Consider the following 16,581-nt stretch of genomic DNA (forward strand, 5'->3'; position numbering starts at 1 on the left):
GCCATTTGCTTATACCCGTAGATAGGTAGCTTAGGTAAGATAGCCTGCTGTATGTGTATATAAGACCAGCCATGTAGGGGACGAAACCTCAGATTGTTTCTCCTCGTCTACTACCTGTAGCACCCACTGAGCTCACCAGCTCCTTCATATATCTCTCACCCCTTTCCTGCATCTGCCAACATTGACCAGTAAGTCAACAGGCTCTTGCGCCACATAGGGTTCAGGGGGATACCTTTAGGATCAGGGGGATCAGGGCGGCACGTTCCACGTGACTGTCCCTTTTTAGTCTTTTTGATCTCTTGTCCGGTGTTACCGTGACAACGTGCATACTTCAATCTACACGTCGATATCCTCGACCTTCCTGGCAGACGTACTACAATCTATCCACGAGGATACTGGGTTATTATCAGTTGGCCCAGTGAGTCATTTCTTGATGAGTGGCTTATAGGTTTGTGGTAATGGTATAAATCCATTTACTTGTTAACATTGCTAATACTTCTATTGTAGGAACCGCTGTCAGTCCGAAGCATTATTGTGCAAATGTTTAATTAAGATTTTGTGTATTCGTTTATTAATATTGGACTAGACATGAGTTTATTCGAAGCCTAGGTGACTACAGGTCCTTATGTTGAGGACGTCACAGATCTTGCCATGCATGCATACTTTAAACCATATGCAGTCAGCTTCGATCTAATGGCTAGGATTTTAACTCGTTGGCATAAACCATAAAAGTCTGCTTTACAGATGATCTAACCATTCACCCATATACACCCTTCATTCGAAGGATTTGTGTCTACGTGGTTGGTTTTATTGATCACACAGAGGTTTATTGGTGTATTATTTGAATCGTGATGTGATTCGATACAACCTGCCAAAGATATCTTTATAGATATCCAATATGTGTACGGCAACAGAAATGGTTGTGATATAACTGAGGCTGAACTCCCTTGAAGATAGACTACAGGCCCTGAACGTTTGTTTAAAGTCAGCGATGCTGACTGTGGGCAGTCTTTCTTTCTTGGGTATGGCGACTCGAGTTAGCCTTTGCTACTGGCTTATTGAGCTCGAGTCGGGTTTCTGTTGCTTATAAGCGTATGCCTTACAAAACACAGGATTGCGAATATTTTATATTGAAGTTAAGCGATGTCATTTATGGGTCCTTATTTTACTGGAAGGACGATGACATTGACATAGGCTGCTAGAACCCTACTAATTAAGCTTATAGTGACTTCTTTGTTCCTCTACAAGTAGGAATGTGCATCTACTTGTCTGGAGTGAACGTGAAGTCTTGCTTTCTTTAGTATTACTGGGTTGATTCATGAGAAATTCATATAAAAAGGGTTGTGATGTAACCACGAATTCTTGAATCTTGCAGCGTCAAGGTCGCTTGATAATGAGGAGGGTGTGTAATATATATGAGGGATGCGGTTGTGATGTAACCACAACAATCGTTATCTGAAAGTCAACCTAGAGGGCGCTCAAAGCGGCCGTTGCTTTTATAAGAGGGACAATGTATTTGATTGCTATGCCAGACATGTATTCTTCCTGTTATCCTTTATCATATTCATTTTCCAATTTGACCTATTCGGGACGTGATTGGTACCGTGGGACAGAGGCGTGATATGCTCCTTTTTGTCTCGTGATTTGCACCTTACAGTACAGCTTCCTTTTTTGATGGAAGGACAAGCAGATTATGGGTTCCGAGTCAAGGTCTATGAGGATTTCTTCAATGGAATTAATCCAGTCCCACCAGTTTAGGTAAGACACTTGGTATTTTGTGACATGGTGGACTTCATGAAGTCGCCACTGGTACCAAAGTGCTCCTGGTTGGATGAAGAATTCGACCTTGTGTTGTTCGAAATACCCTTGACCTGTCCATTGTCTGTACTGCTGCAAGGCATTTATGAGCCTTCACTGATCACTTTGTGGGATTTGTTCCCAAAGCCCGATGGTAGATATAGGCCAATACATCTTTACTGAAGATGTGAAACTTTTGATGAAAGGTGGAGTAAGCGGAATAGCGGCTCCGCGTTGCTCTCGTGGAAGATCCATAGTAATGTTTTTATGGAGTAGAGTTAACTAGTGATGAATATTTGTGGTGGATGAAGCCACTGAGTACTATTGCTTGGTAGATAGAGCGACTCAATATTCGTGCGTGAGTAATGCAATGATGGTTTGAGATCTTTGATATATAATTTATATAATATTCGATGAGGGTATTCTCGTATATTATTCGTATCGTATACAAAGGTCTCGATGGTAGCTAGTCCCAAGCATCTTGTAAGCTTGCTTCTTGTTTGCAAGAGATGGCGGAGAGAATAGACTCTTCGTACAGGACAGAACCTAAACCAGAGTTAAATGTATTTACACTGGTTACACCGTAGCGCAGTCACAGCTTATATACACTCGTCTGATCTAGTAAGATCCTTGCTAACGGGATCTTAGGTGTCCGTACAGTGTCCAAGTGTTATTCTTCGAGGTTGCACAGAGCATGGGTAGTGCCGGTGACTGACGGAACGTCAGGTGAAGAGATAACACCACTATCATGTGGGTGGACGTCGTACTTAAACGGACAAGCGGTGAGAGACCGCTTATGATGAGTTCTATCATAATGCCACGAACTACTAGGGAATAGTCTCCGAACACAAGCTAATGTGTCGGCACCTATGTAGTCCTGACTAGACATGAATTACCTCTAACATCCAGAACCAACTCATAATGGTCGACGTGATATGGCGACTAGAGAGGGTGGTGGCAGGATAATGTGTATCACTACACAACTACAAGCAGGCCCTCAGTTAGGCGGCCTGAAGTCCCATGTCGGATGGTCATTGACCTGGATCGCTAGCCAGTCCCTTAGGACTCAGATAGGAGTGAGCCCCAGGTGGGGAAGTATGATAGAACTGGGGATCTACTCCCAGTTGACCCTAGTATATATACAAGCAGGGGAGTACCCCGATATACCGTCTATCCTACTTCATATTATAATACGTATGTATACTAGGAACCCTTATATGGCAAGTATGTTAGATCCAGGACCCCTGATACCGGGTATGGACCTACAGATCGAGCCGGTGTGGGAACCTACCTTATTGTACACATACGATGAGGTGCTGCGCCAAATACCTTCTAATGGTGCCGCTTTATTGTTCATGACCTTATGACCTTATGACCTTATTATAACTACGTGTATCTATTGGACCATGGCTTGCGCCGTGAGTATCCTTAACTGAAGGAACCTCTTTGGATCCCCACTAGACGTTTACGTATTTCCATCAGGAATTATGTATCCCACAACTGTCAAGGTGAAACACCCGACAGTGCCCCGGAGATCCACTTTGATATCAGCCAAGACTAATACAGGAGTCTATAGAAGACTCAGTCATGGCTTCTTCTAATATCAAGTGGGAACCAGGTCAAGACTTCTTTAGATGCCGGATCGGTGGCCTCTTATCAGGGTCAGATCTTATCCGGTCTGTGGATCTGAGCTTGTACGTGATGTGTACTTGAGATAGGTCTGGACTCGTGACATCATTATGTGATTCGCATGTGATATACTGCGCACAATGATGTCCGAGATTACTCTAGACCTTTTATGGCTCTGAAAGGCTCAGACTTAATGTCGCAACCCTATTGAGGATCCTGTTCGGGGATCGGGTTGTCACATATGCTAAGTCTAGTAAAAGGCCGTTCTGTCATATCTTCGGGATAAGGATAGCGTAGACTGCCTTGCTCTAATCCTTTAGCAGGTCTCTTGGAGAGACTAGGATTGAGGTTGGTTGGTTCAGTCTAATAGACGCTATGAGATCTATCTCCATGACTATTAATAGGTCGCAAGTCCTATGTGGCTTAATGGCCAGGACTTATATCGGCGACTAGTCAATTGATCTCTGGTTGATCCCGATAAGTCACGTGCCGATACAATCTATTGTAGGACTCAATGGTTCCCTTGGGAACTATGATCATGATATGATCCATTGTGTCAGATTGTATATGATCGGCACATTTGTGACGTATTCCTTTTTAGGGCTTTTAGTCACGTGACTAGATTTCCTTCGTTCTACGCTTACTGGGCACCTTTCGGCTGTAGGCCCTTGTAGCAGCATAGCCTGCTGGAGGTCACGCGAGGACATGAGACTATATATTGGATCTAGCCCTTCACAGGTAACCCATGTAACCTATTCTCTATACCAGCATATGTAATGTAATATGCTATGTGCGTCAGCACCATCCGTGTAATATACAGATGTGCGCTTGGATACCTGGCTAAGTGATGTATAGCCTGGTCCAGCGCTTAGTGCTGGCGCTTAGGGTATTGTCACGGTAACACCGGACAAGAGATCAAAAAGACTAAAAAGGGACAGTCACGTGGAACGTGCTGCCCTGATCCCCCTGATCCCAAAGGTATCCCCCTGAACCCTATGTGGCGCAAGAGCCTGTTGACTTACTGGTCAATGTTGGCAGACGCAGGAAAGGGCGAGAGATATATGAAGGAGCTGGTGAGCTCAGTGAGTGCTACAGGTAGTAGACGAGGAGAAACAATCTGAGGTTTCGTCCCCTACATGGCTGGTCTTATATACACATACAGCAGGCTATCTTACCTAAGCTACCTATCTACGGGTATAAGCAAATGGCCGTACATGAAACAATAGGATGTCTGGAAGTAGAACAATAAGTGGGAAGATCGATGGTTGCCGCAGTAATGCGTGTGCACATCGTGCCTATCTTGGTTTCCCTTTTGTTCTCCGATGTGAACATCGTACCTATCTAGGCTTCTGGCTAAACTAATAGGAAGCGGAAGGCCGATGCTTAACAATAGTCCTTGTTCCTTTTGTTCCCAAAATGGGTGCCTCTATTGTATCCTGGAATCGACAGGTCCGACCGTATCATCCACGGGTCTGGACCATAACATGTGATGTGGACTATCACCTGATCTCTACGCGTCGCGTCTGTGGCTGAGTGGCATGAGATATTGGTGAAGCACGTGATCTGTGGTGTGAGAAAAGTCACGTGCGGACTTTGTGACGAAAATCTGTGACAGGTATTTATATGAGAATGGTTAGGGTCACAAGGACTGTATTTGTGACAATCTTGAGCCAAAGAAATCTTTTTTCTTGTGGCATACCAGGAGTTTAAACACCAAATAATGTTACGGTAGCCACGGAATTTGGGCGCTTATAACAGATTCTTGGGGCAGACCAGAAACATTTCGTGCATGATTCACTTGTTATAGCAAAAATAGTACATTATCCTACTCCTCTATGATCGTCTCTACAGCACCACCAAGCCATGCAACATCTAAACCAGGTTTTTCTACCAAGAAGAAATACTGCCCATTTTGGGGCATACCGAGAGAATGTGGAACTGGAATCATGGCTACTACTGACACAATGTTCTTCACTTCAACGACACGAAGGGAAAGAGATTCAGGATATTTGAAAACCCATACCATATTATGTGATCTCTCAAGAAGATCAGAGTCAGGCTGACTATACATTGACACCATTGCAAGTATAACCATTTGCCGTTGGACTGAGGCACAAAAGTAGTACTGGACCTCTGCAAATCGAATACTGTCACCCAGGTGAAGCTATAATTGAATATGCAAGACAATGAGTCCCATACATAGATGACATTGGAGGTATTCACCTTTACATTTTGAGCAGTTCGAATTTTGTTCAAGGGTTTCAGGTTCTCCTTCCATGCTGAGCATGCAATCTGTTCATTTGGAAGGCGCAAACGTGCCCATTTTGTGGCTTTACCATCCCAACCTTCAGTGAAATTATCAGCATTTGACAAAAAGCGCTGAAAGGCTACCGCTTCAGGGCCAGGAATGTGGTGTAGTACCTCTTCTCTTGCACGTAGTAAGGTATAACCACCACCAATATCAATGGCACCACGAGGAAGACGATATGTGTCTGTGTCATCTTTGCCTTCTGCAAGTGCAGGTATCATAGCCTTCAGAGCATTCTCCTGTGCACGTCGAAGCCCTTGCTCTGATAAATTCTTGTAAGGATTTGATGGCTGCTTGATTTCTTCTCCGAGATTCCCAATTGTACGCTCCATCGTCCACTGTGTGTAATAGACAGGAGGTCCGACATGAATAACCTCCCAAGATATATGCCACAATGCATGTATACTTTGGCGACAGAAGTGGATGCGCTCTTGCCGAGCACAGTAGTATAAATTCTCGAAGGTCTTCGTAAACTCCAGAATCAGTTGATACACATGCTTGAGTTGTGTTCGTGTGATTTTGCGCTGATGAAGTATTCGAACTGCTGCCACCAGTTGGCAAAAATTCTGCCAGTATCGTTCAGGCAAGACATTGTAGAACAGTGCAGGCCCCATGCCGAATATATAAAGCAGAAACTCCCATGCTTTATATCCACTGTTCAGTTTCTCTGCGGGATCACGAGGCGGCCTATCGAATGAGCCAGGAAGGTATGGAAGTGTCTTCCCAACCACCTCACCATGTGTCTTCCATGTTTCACCTCGTAAGACTGCCCAGTCCCAAGTTGACCTATCATCAGGTCTTTCGCAATCTAGTGTGCCCCGCCACAGTCCAAGAAGCAAGTCTGGTATGTTTAGAGCAATGAGATGCATTAAATCAATTGCTAGACATCCAGGCATAGAGAAAGTACGCGAGAGCCCACTAAAGAGACTTGGCTTGGCAATTCCAGTCTTGCGACGTCGCTTCTTGTATTGACCATCTGAAGTAGACTCTAAGACGTAGTGAAGGTTGGATATATACTCCTCGGCAGAGGGATAAGGATCAATGATCGTGAGGTCTACGTCATCATGATCACATCCAGCAATAGTATAGCCTAGAGGTTTGGCAAGAGCAGGGTAATAATGCGGCACATTTTCTTTGTGTCATCCGATCAATTCACAGTGCATACGACATCCACGGCACCCTTTGTGACCCGTACCACCGTTGACTTGAGCAAGACCTGGCCCATCTGCAGCCGCAAATGGTACAAATGGTCGGCAATCATACAGCTTGCCATCAAGGGCATCCCAGAAGTGAAACCCATGCTTCATGAGTGTCTGAGCATGATGAAGACCCGGAAATAGAAAGGAATCGAGATTTTTTGGTTTGTTGGGGCCTGGAATGAAGCCGCCGGAAAGAACATGTTTCTTCTTATATCGCAACTCTGGGGGCAAATCAAAGAGCACCCAGATATATATCCAGGTGTCTGATGCCTTGTAGCGATAGAGTTGTGCACCGTCAATCGAAAACATCAGAATCATGTCACGTTCCTGTATTTCACCGCGTTTGACGGCTTGGATGATCTGCTCACCATGGTATATGTCACTCCACTCCTCGAGCACTCCATTAGTGGACTTTAACCCGTCAATTATCGTGCGAAGTTGTGTGTGACCATGCCGAATATTCATGGTGCCCTTAGTAGAGCATGAAAGAGCCTGGAGCTGGGGCCCGAGGGGGATGGTATAGAAATCTTGGCGAGCGACCTTCTTCTTGCCGTGACTTGCATGGAGAATCTTCATGTCGTAATGTGGCTCATCACAATAATGACACACTTCGTCATTTTCGAAGGGCCCTGTGAATGCGAGGCAGCTGTTGATACACATGTCATGCTTCAATGCATGAATCCCCGTCATATTGGCGATACGGCGTTTGACTTAGTCATAAGCAAGGATCTTGACATTTGGAAATCGTCGTAACCCAGCTTGACACACGGATTCATAGACACGTTGAGAGGCAGATCCCACGGCGAGATAAAGCTCTATAGAATACAGCAGATCGGGATCTTCATCGATGCTGAGAGGCTCTTCCAATGGATGTTGCAAGCAGTGTATAGTGTCCTTGTCAAGATCTGAGTTTTCCCAACTCGCATCTGCCAGCAGGCGCTTGAAATCTGCGGCAATCCTCAGTTCTTCAATCCGTGGTGCACAGAGCATGTCATCAAACTCATCTGCGAAGTTGTCATCATTCACTGCAGCAGATGAATGCACAGCTGAGTCAGGAAGTGGCATATCAGGGAGTGCTCCGTCGAGAGGATCAGCAAGGCTTCCAGGATCAACAGCAGATGACAATTGCTCCAAGAGACCTGTGTTGGGATCAGCGATAGAATGTTTGGATCCATCATCTGGTGCAGCCACAAGAGAATCGTCAGGCAAACTGCCTGCATTTGTAGAATGGCTCGCGACTGCCTGCTCTCCTTCTGCTCCACATCCAGTAATCGGTCCACTAGCATGAGATGCCATGGGTGAGATATCATTTTCGCCCTTTCGGAAGCTAGACATGCACTCTTCGGAGCTGTCACGCTGAGACGCTCCATCATCCTATGCAAATAACAAATTGTATATCGATAGAGGAAACTTAGAATACGAAATTACTCTTACCATTAGCACGTTAGGATCATTCTCGTGCCCATTCATCTGAGAGGAATGCGCAGGCCCTTCAGGATGACCATCCTGCAGGTTTTGGTCATTCTGTACAAGCACAGTATTCGATTTCTAGACTGTCTAACATTCTGAAACGATTTATTCTTACCACCTGCAGCTCATGGTCATCTTCGTGCCTACGCTTGCGAGCGGTTGAGATTTCGAGTTCGCGAGGCTCCCCACCAGCTATATGTGTTGCCGCAGAGTTCACTGATGATGATGAAGTGGAATCTCGGTGTGATGTTCGGGTAGAGCTGCCTTCACGATATTGTCTATGTGCATAGTATGTCGTCTTTGACACTCGTGTTTGGACTTTGCAGAACCTCGGGCAATTGCAGTAGTAGACTTTGGGACCAGCCGATTTTGATTCAGAGTCACGCATGCTCGTGGCAAGTAATTGAAGTGCATGAAATTGAAACGACGGTTGCGCGGGAGGACGCAGACAGCAGTTTCAGTTACCTAACTAATTATAAGCCGCGTCGCGCGTCTTGGCGCTCAACCACTCATTTTGCCCCGATTTGCCTCATCGGACTTTCTCTTGGCACCATTCTGCCACAACGTCACTCGTTCCCTCCAGACAGGATTTTCACTGGGAGTGAGAGAGCAGTGTACAGTAAAGATGCCTGGGTATGAGACGGCGGAGTGGAAGGGCAGTGCAGTGACCGGTCCGAACCGTACCGGGCGTCATCTACAACACCTGCAACTAATTCTCCTCGGACCTCGATAACTGTACCTTCTCTTCCCATTCGCGACGTCCAACTTTCCTTGCCTGCAATATGTCTGTCATTCTAGTCACTAGAGGTACTGGTCTTGTGGGCAAGGCTATCCAGCATGTCATTGAGACAGAGCCGGAGGGGTCGCGCTTTGGTAAGCAGCCCGGCGAACGGTGGATATTCGTTGGCTCCTCTGAAGCTGATCTGAGGTGAGGTGGCTATGTCAATGTGCCACGCATGTCTTGCTGAGGGCCCGAGGACGAGCTAGGGATCCGGAACAGATGAAGAAGTTGTTTGAGAAGTACAAGCCGACCCATGTTATTCACCTCGCCGCGTTCGGTGAGATCGCATACTATTGAGACAGCACAGGATCGCCAGCTTATATCACGCAGTTGGCGGCCTTTTCAAGAACATGAAGTACAAGGTACTGCCTTATTAAACACCGTGGATCACGCAAGGTCTCATTGACATGCGCTGCCCCTAGCTCACATTCCTGCGGGACAACATCCTCATCAACGATAACGTCCTCCACAATGCATACCTGAACAATACAAAGAAGGTCATCTCATGCCTCTCAACATGTGTCTTCCCGGACAAGGTCACGTATCCGCTGGACGAGACCAAGATCCACCTGGGCCTGCCGCACGAGAGTAACTTCGGGTATGCACACGCGAAGAGAATGGTGGATGTCCAGAACCAGTGCGTTTCTCAGTTAATGCGGCCTTTCATGTGTGCTTACAACGCGCAATCAAGTGCATACAAGGACCAGTATGGTTGCAACTTCACTTCGGCTATCCCGACCAATGTGTTCGGCCCCAACGACAACTTGTGCGATGTGTAATCTTTGCTACCCCCATGTCCTCGCTAATCATTATTTTCATGTAGCAAGTTGGAGGGCTCACATGTCATTCCAGGCCTGATCCATAAGTGCTACCTCGCGAAGAGTACATCTGTATGCAAAACAGGGGATTCGTAGTATCTGATTTCGTCGCAGAGAATGGCACTCCATTCGTCATATCCGGTACTGGGAAACCGCTGCGGCAGTTCATATACTCCTACGATCTTGCCAAGCTATTCATCTGGCGGCTTCGCAAGTACGACGACGTCGAGCCTGTCATCCTCTCAGGTGAGTTCAGCATTTACATCGCGAGCAAGTCTGCCGTATCTTGACCGAGTGCTATGCAGTCGGTGAGGACGAGGAGGTGAGCATCAAGGAAGTTGCGGATGCAATCGTCAAGGCAATGGACTACAAGGGCGAGTACACGTTCGACACGACCCGCGCAGATGGGCAGTTCCGCAAGCCGGCATCGAACAAGAAGCTGCTGTCGCTCATTGGTGACTTCCAGTTCACGCCGTTCGATAAAGGTACGTGGTACCTGGTCCCTTTTGACGTGTCGCCTTATGCTCATGCATGCTCTCCGCAGCCCTGAATGACACGGTGAAATGGTTCAATGAGAACTACGACAGCGCCAGGACAGGCGCGAAGCCGGTAGCTTGAGAGGTTTACGGTGAACATTCGGACTGTCTATCTCACGCGGTGTGACGATGCTTGTGTATTGTGAACGGCCACTTGTTTGCATGGACAATATCGATTAGGCTCGGATCATCCAGTGGATGCGTTGTGCCTTTCACTCAATAACCTCTCAGTATAGCAAGCTGCCGTCAAGTGTGCAAATAATCGATAAAAAGGATTAACGGAGTGCCTACAAAGGTAGCTGTAATAGAAAGGACTTTGTTCAGGTATGGCGTCTATCTTCGAGATCGGCGTTCTTGGGCGGTACGGTGTCGAAGGGAAGGGAAAAGGCTTCGTAAAACCACGACTTAACCAGTTGACGGTCCTGCCCGCCCTCGATTGGTCCACCAGAGTTACCAGGCCAATCGATGTCCTGATTACGCAGCACAGGATAGAGCACCTCCCCAGCTTTCCCCGCCCAATCGAAGTCGACCACCCTGATCTTCGCAGTACTCTTACGGCCCTTCGATCTGACTAGCTTGCGCTCATCATCGACTTGCAGCATGATGTTAACAGGCCTTAGATCACCGTGCACGACTTGATTGTCCTCCAATATCCCCACTAGATGTTGTAACGATCTCCGAATGGCCCTCTTGTCGTTGTTGTTGGAGGCATTGCCGCGCGAAAAGTTGTACAAGGTGGTCCAAGTCGGTGATTGAAGATACTCCATAATATACGCACACGGAGCTCCCTCATAGCGTGCATAACCGTAGAGGGAAGGCGCAAAGTGGTGGCGTGCCAGCAGACGGTGCACGTCCTCACCATAGGGTTCATTGACCAACTTCACGAGTACCGGTAATGCAGAATGCTTCGATGAAGACAGTGAGGCAGCAAATAGAAGTCGATTGTCCTTCTGACCAGAAATGTTTTCCGTGAAGGTGAGACTGCCTTGCGTGCCTCTGCCTTCATATAATGTGCATGATGTATAAATACGAGGAGTGGACGCAGGGAGTGAGGTAGGCGAGTGTGGCTTTCCCTCTTTCAACAATGACTTTGTCTCATTCAGCAGGCTATAAGGCAGTATCAGAAATGGCCGCAAATGGAAGGCATCGTGGGTGTTACACACTTCTTTGATGCAGATATGCCTTGGGATAGCGCATACAACAAAGTTGCAACCTTCTGCTGCCGTACGTTTGTGTCGTCATTCAGCATGAAAATTCCATCACTCAGTGGTTCCACGATGGTTCTTCGTCCATCATGGAAACCGCCCGCGATGAACAACAGAGTTCCTGTCCGTTAATCATTAGATGTCCACGCGTGAATGCATACTGACGTTCATGACACATACCAAGCACACACACCAGAAACGTTGGCGCACCCTGTTCCAGAAATGCCTTCTCGGACGGTTCTTTCTTCTCGCGCAACTTCTTGACTGCAAGGTCATAATCGCGCGTTATCTGCATATAGACATTGCCACCTCCTTCACCCATCTTCCATTTGTCCTCACGCAGGCAAATTACTATGAGATCCACCCACAACAATGCACGATTCACCTTGCCATGATGGGAATCTATCTTCGCTTTCACCAAATGTTCGGATTTCCACCTATCCCCATCCGAAAACAGCGGGAAGAAACATGTGTCGAATGTCTCTGAGCGTTGGGTTTCGTTATCAAATGCCTTTCCCATCTCTGCGCACAAAGTCGCAGCGACGCGAGTAGCAGAGTCTGCAGTGGCCGATCCCTTGGGAAGCGGCTTGTGAAGGTTTAGCGTAAACTGGCGGAAAACATTGTGCAGCATGCGCAATGGAAGGCCCTTGGCTGCAGGAGGACGAAGGCATAGAATACGGACATCTGTGTATTGCGTCTTGCGCCAGCCTTCTGGGCCTGCCTTGCCAAACATAGAGGGTGAAGGGAGTTTGTCCTCCAGGACACGTTTCTGCAGCTCGCTGAAGCAGATATATTTATGATTATATGTCTCCAGGATTTTCCCTATGCTAGGTCAAGGCCGTGTCATAAAAAAAGATGAGGACACACTCACTGTCCTCTTCTGGTGCATTTTCCGGTATCTCCAGACGACAATCAAGCAAGGACCGGCTATTATCATCCCAGTCCGTGTCCCGTGCGATAGTCAGCGCTATTGCAAGATGCCAATGCGCCACGATGAGGCGATTTTCGGCTGCTGGTACACCTACTCCTTCGAGCGCCGAAAGTGTTCTAATATAAAATTGCTCAGCCCATATACAGCAATCTATATGCAAGAACAACAAATACCTGTCAACAGCCTCTAACAACAAACGCATGCCTTGCGCCACATCCACAGCTTTCTGCATGATGTCCATTTCATGGGTCTTCCTTATCTTATTCGGTGAAGCCGGTATCTCATCGCTGGGACGTTTAGATGTTCTTGTAGAAGAGGAAATACTGTGTTCAGGTATCGAGTCAAGAAATGTCGATGGTGCCGGAGAAGAGGAAGTACTGTATCCGGGTTTCGAGCTGCGCGACGTCGATGCCATTACTGAAGGTGTTGGATATGAGGCGCCCCTGCGGCGCCGGCAAGATGACTTCGGGCGGAGATTATATTTGATGCTCCGCATCCACAACGTGACTGACCCACCGCTTCCTTATATAGAAGACCCCCAAATGCCTTGTTCTCGTTTCAGACTCTACTAACACAGCCTGCACAGATTTATTTTTCCACGGAAAACCTGATAAAAAAAATGGTGAAAATATCTTGAGTCTGAATATGGAAATAGTTTGGAAATTGGGCGGAGACAATTGAATTATGTTACAATTGCTTTCCCGAAACATATCGGTATCACATATTTTTGACTGAAATATGTTCCTTTGGGAAAAAGTCTCACTATTGCTGATACATTTCGGTAAAACAATCATAACATAATTTAATTGTCTCTGCCCAATTTCCAAACTATTTCCATATCCAGACTTAAGATATTTTCACCATTTTTGCATCAGGTTTCCCGTGGAAAAATAAATCTGTGCAGGCTGTGTAACGTATGGCCAAGCGACCGCACTGCTGTACCTGATTCGCATTAGCAAATGCTCATGAGCGTGTGCCTGGAGTTAAATCGATCCTCATTCACTCATACACCATGAGACTGAGATCCTTTGCATCTGTCAACACCTCTCAAGCTGTCTGGAAGATAGTATGGCTCCGGACTCTTGATTGTCAATCAGTTGAATAATTTGCGTAACTACGACAACGCCAGGATAGGCGCGAAGCTGGTTCCAGAATGGTCGACGAGAGTACAACTAGAACCCTTTTGCCAGCATAGCAGACCAAGTATTCGGCGACCAGGGGACTTAGGAGATGCCTTGAGTGAACGTGGCGTACGCATGTTCCTCCCCAACGTCGGAATGGGCGGGATGCCGCATCGTTCGTCGAGCTCCCAGCCGTGTCATCGTACAATCGTCAGATGGAATCACGAGCATAGAGTAAGATCCAGCCACACGTGAACGCAAGGATCCGCGCGAAGGTGGGGAGTATCGTCCGCCCCAGGAACACCGTCCAGCAGAGGAGCAAAAGCGTTGCACGAACAGGAGGGAAGGTAGGATCGTCGCGCGCACACCGCACACCCTATATATCTGCGGGGATAAGGGTCACTCACGCAGCTCGCCAGCGTCATCCACATGCGTCGAGCAGTCAATGAAGGTTGCCTCATGGCCAGTCACAAGGCTTATCATGGAGGTACTCCAGGCCTCCGAGATTATAGCGCCCTGAACAGCTGGTCCAGTCGTCGCAGAGGACGCAGTGCTATTCGTCGCACCGTCCTTCAGCTTTGCGGTAGCAGCCTTACTGTCGCTCGCACTCATGGCGGCTTCAGTCTTCGCTTTTGGGCATTCATGGTAAGTTTTCATCGATGGACACTGCACCGATCGGTCGCACGCTGGGAAAACAAAGAATGGAGCATCCAGTATGTATCGAGACATTGGCGTGGGAGAGCAGATATTGACATCGTCTGCAGATGAGCGCGGAACCGCCAATGCACCCACCCGTACTGCCGCACCAAAGCGTGAAGACCTCGCATTCCCTAGTAATTCCTCAGCCGGGACGGATGAAGTTTTCAACGGTAACGTTGGTTTCGAGTATGTACCCGATATTGAGCTGACAGAATCGCAGATAACACACGTCAGCGTGAAGTCGGTTCTACGCGCAGCCGTGGAATCCGCGCTGCTCTGTGTGACATTGTGGTAGTCATGCTGGTGGTCGCCTGCCTCGTCTGGGCCAGCAGCAAATATGGCCTTTGCCGTGTTCTGATATGCCTGTTTACCGGTGCCGTGTTTGTTATGGCCGTCGTCGACGACTTCGAGAGACACCTTCAACGCACGCAGCGCCGTCATTCCTGCAATATAGCCCTTGGAAGATCGCTTGCCCTGTGCACGAATAGCTGTGTAACCTATCGGAACGTGTCATGTACATCAAGATATGTCAACGAAGAACAACGTCCGAAATCCATAATAGGGATTTTACTCCCCAAAGGCCATCGTTGCCCGAATGTGCGTTTATTGTGGAACCAACGCGTCGTCGGCGAAACGCACTATGAGGATGCTGTTGCTTTTGTTTCAGACCTGCGCACCAGTAACGGCTTCTGCAAGATACCACAGATGCTATGGCAGGTACAGGCGGCGTATAGCGTTTTCTGTGTGCCCGTTATCTCCTTCCCTTCCTTGTCACAGAGTAGAAGTGTTTTGACGAGTCGAACACCAGTCTAGACTTTGTAACCGAGCTTCAGAGACTCGGTGCGATCAAAGTTAAAACCTATTCTCGGCACCTTCGATTCCCGGCCCTTGATCGGAAATCAGAGCAGAAATCAAGTTAAAAAAACTACACCGCGAGATCCCAGGCCTACTGGTTGGGCAGATATATCGCGTTCTTCTTGCGCGTTCAAAGATGTTGGCCGACAGCAGGTCCCGATATATGCTGATGCCCATGCTCGCTACTAGCTAGCCTGTTCTTCGTCTTCGTGCGGCTTAAGACGTCATTACGATTTTCCAGGTTGAAGGAGGGTTATGTTTGTCTAGCCTGCCTGTTCTTTGGACAATACCATCGAGCACGATGCTGTCCGTGGGCGAGCGTCCAAGTTGTTCTCTCACAACCTCGCAGGTTCCGAGAGGATGCATCTGTGGGTGAGAATTGCGGGTACGCGATTGCATTAACACGATTGAACATTGAATCACCGAAGCAATGGTACCGCTCATAATGCAGAAGCCTAACAGGCTGAGACGCGGTCCAGAGCGTACCGGAGGCATACGAAGACAGAGTACGACGAGAATCGCTGCAGCCCATTGGCAGAGAGCATGTACGCGAGCCTGCCTCGAGGACGACGAAACGCCGCCGTCTTGCTCCAAATGGCAACGACTGCCTCGAGTCGAGCGAGCCGAGAGCTCGCCAGTGGGTATCGCCTTCCGTGGCGGCATCCCTGACGGGCGCCACCTGTGGAACGCGTTAGAGTTATGTAAGAGGACGCGTCTATACAGAGCACCGAGGACAACCGAGGCTGGTGATCGAGAGAAGTAGATGCCGGTCCCGAGGCGTCGTGACTGTATCGGGGGAAGGTGAGGGAGCACTGAGAACATGTCAAGTTCAAAGCAAAGAAAGCACAGGATTACGGGGATGGCTGTAGAGAGGCGGTGGTAGGAAGGAGGCGACGCTATCAAATGCAGTGGTGGAGCCACAGTACTGACCCGAACATTGCGCCCGAGCGGCGAGTGCCGCCGTGTGGTGTGAAGCGAATACGGCAATGGAGTGTCTTCGCACGAGGTCAAGCTGTTTCTATTGTGAAGCGGACCCGCAGGACGAGTCGTCTTGGATCTTTGCTTTTGTTCGCGTCCTCGGGCCGAGGAGGTGAAAATCAGCTAGAGACGAGCTCATTCACAAGTGGTGCGTTGCGGCGACATTGATGGGTCATGAGATGCCAATCTTCCACGGGTGCAACAATAACGTTGCGGGGCACTCGTACGCCAAAGAGCTCAGCCGCACACGCGAG

General features: G+C 48.0%; 7 protein-coding genes across 7 annotated transcripts; 2 read left to right on the forward strand and 5 right to left on the reverse strand.

Moving 5' to 3' along the window:
* Positions 1 to 5,251: 5,251 nt before the first annotated feature.
* Positions 5,252 to 6,603, reverse strand: LAESUDRAFT_662285 (uncharacterized protein; the record flags this gene model as incomplete). Its single annotated transcript, XM_040904980.1, has 2 exons — positions 5,252 to 5,573; positions 5,612 to 6,603. The coding sequence occupies 2 exons, from the start codon at positions 6,601 to 6,603 to the stop codon at positions 5,252 to 5,254; spliced, it is 1,314 nt and encodes a 437-aa protein (XP_040759936.1).
* Positions 6,604 to 6,975: 372 nt separating this feature from the next.
* On the reverse strand, positions 6,976 to 7,593 carry LAESUDRAFT_631732 (uncharacterized protein; the record flags this gene model as incomplete). Its single annotated transcript, XM_040903404.1, has 1 exon — positions 6,976 to 7,593. A coding segment is annotated over one exon (618 nt), but the record flags the coding sequence as incomplete, so codon positions are not given.
* Positions 7,594 to 7,644: 51 nt separating this feature from the next.
* Positions 7,645 to 8,791, reverse strand: LAESUDRAFT_662392 (uncharacterized protein; the record flags this gene model as incomplete). The annotated part of the gene is made up of 2 exons (XM_040904987.1): positions 7,645 to 8,061; positions 8,522 to 8,791. 2 exons carry the CDS (start codon positions 8,789 to 8,791, stop codon positions 7,645 to 7,647), a joined length of 687 nt encoding a protein of 228 aa, XP_040759938.1.
* A 333-nt stretch (positions 8,792 to 9,124) lies between these two features.
* On the forward strand, positions 9,125 to 11,018 carry LAESUDRAFT_685657 (NAD(P)-binding protein). Its single transcript, XM_040905898.1, has 9 exons — positions 9,125 to 9,331; positions 9,391 to 9,461; positions 9,515 to 9,546; positions 9,607 to 9,821; positions 9,876 to 9,950; positions 10,008 to 10,066; positions 10,117 to 10,248; positions 10,308 to 10,487; positions 10,547 to 11,018. The coding sequence occupies exons 1-9, from the start codon at positions 9,186 to 9,188 to the stop codon at positions 10,618 to 10,620; spliced, it is 984 nt and encodes a 327-aa protein (XP_040759939.1). The 5' UTR covers positions 9,125 to 9,185; the 3' UTR covers positions 10,621 to 11,018.
* On the reverse strand, positions 10,749 to 12,876 carry LAESUDRAFT_794023 (uncharacterized protein; the record flags this gene model as incomplete). The annotated part of the gene is made up of 4 exons (XM_040913946.1): positions 10,749 to 11,645; positions 12,112 to 12,565; positions 12,615 to 12,790; positions 12,848 to 12,876. 4 exons carry the CDS (start codon positions 12,874 to 12,876, stop codon positions 10,859 to 10,861), a joined length of 1,446 nt encoding a protein of 481 aa, XP_040759940.1. The 3' UTR covers positions 10,749 to 10,858.
* A 1,746-nt stretch (positions 12,877 to 14,622) lies between these two features.
* LAESUDRAFT_431014 (uncharacterized protein) lies at positions 14,623 to 15,436 on the forward strand. Its single transcript, XM_040902437.1, has 2 exons — positions 14,623 to 14,664; positions 14,715 to 15,436. Exon 2 carries the CDS (start codon positions 14,792 to 14,794, stop codon positions 15,305 to 15,307), a length of 516 nt encoding a protein of 171 aa, XP_040759941.1. The 5' UTR covers positions 14,623 to 14,664; positions 14,715 to 14,791; the 3' UTR covers positions 15,308 to 15,436.
* LAESUDRAFT_431177 (uncharacterized protein) lies at positions 15,222 to 16,332 on the reverse strand. Its single transcript, XM_040902440.1, has 2 exons — positions 15,367 to 16,332; positions 15,222 to 15,308 (listed from the first exon to the last, which is right to left on the reverse strand). The coding sequence occupies exon 1, from the start codon at positions 16,169 to 16,171 to the stop codon at positions 15,566 to 15,568; it is 606 nt and encodes a 201-aa protein (XP_040759942.1). The 5' UTR covers positions 16,172 to 16,332; the 3' UTR covers positions 15,222 to 15,308; positions 15,367 to 15,565.
* Positions 16,333 to 16,581: the final 249 nt, after the last annotated feature.

This window comes from Laetiporus sulphureus (genome assembly GCF_001632365.1).
Source record: "Laetiporus sulphureus 93-53 unplaced genomic scaffold LAESUscaffold_50, whole genome shotgun sequence".
In the NCBI taxonomy this organism is placed as follows: Eukaryota; Fungi; Basidiomycota; class Agaricomycetes; order Polyporales; family Laetiporaceae; genus Laetiporus; species Laetiporus sulphureus.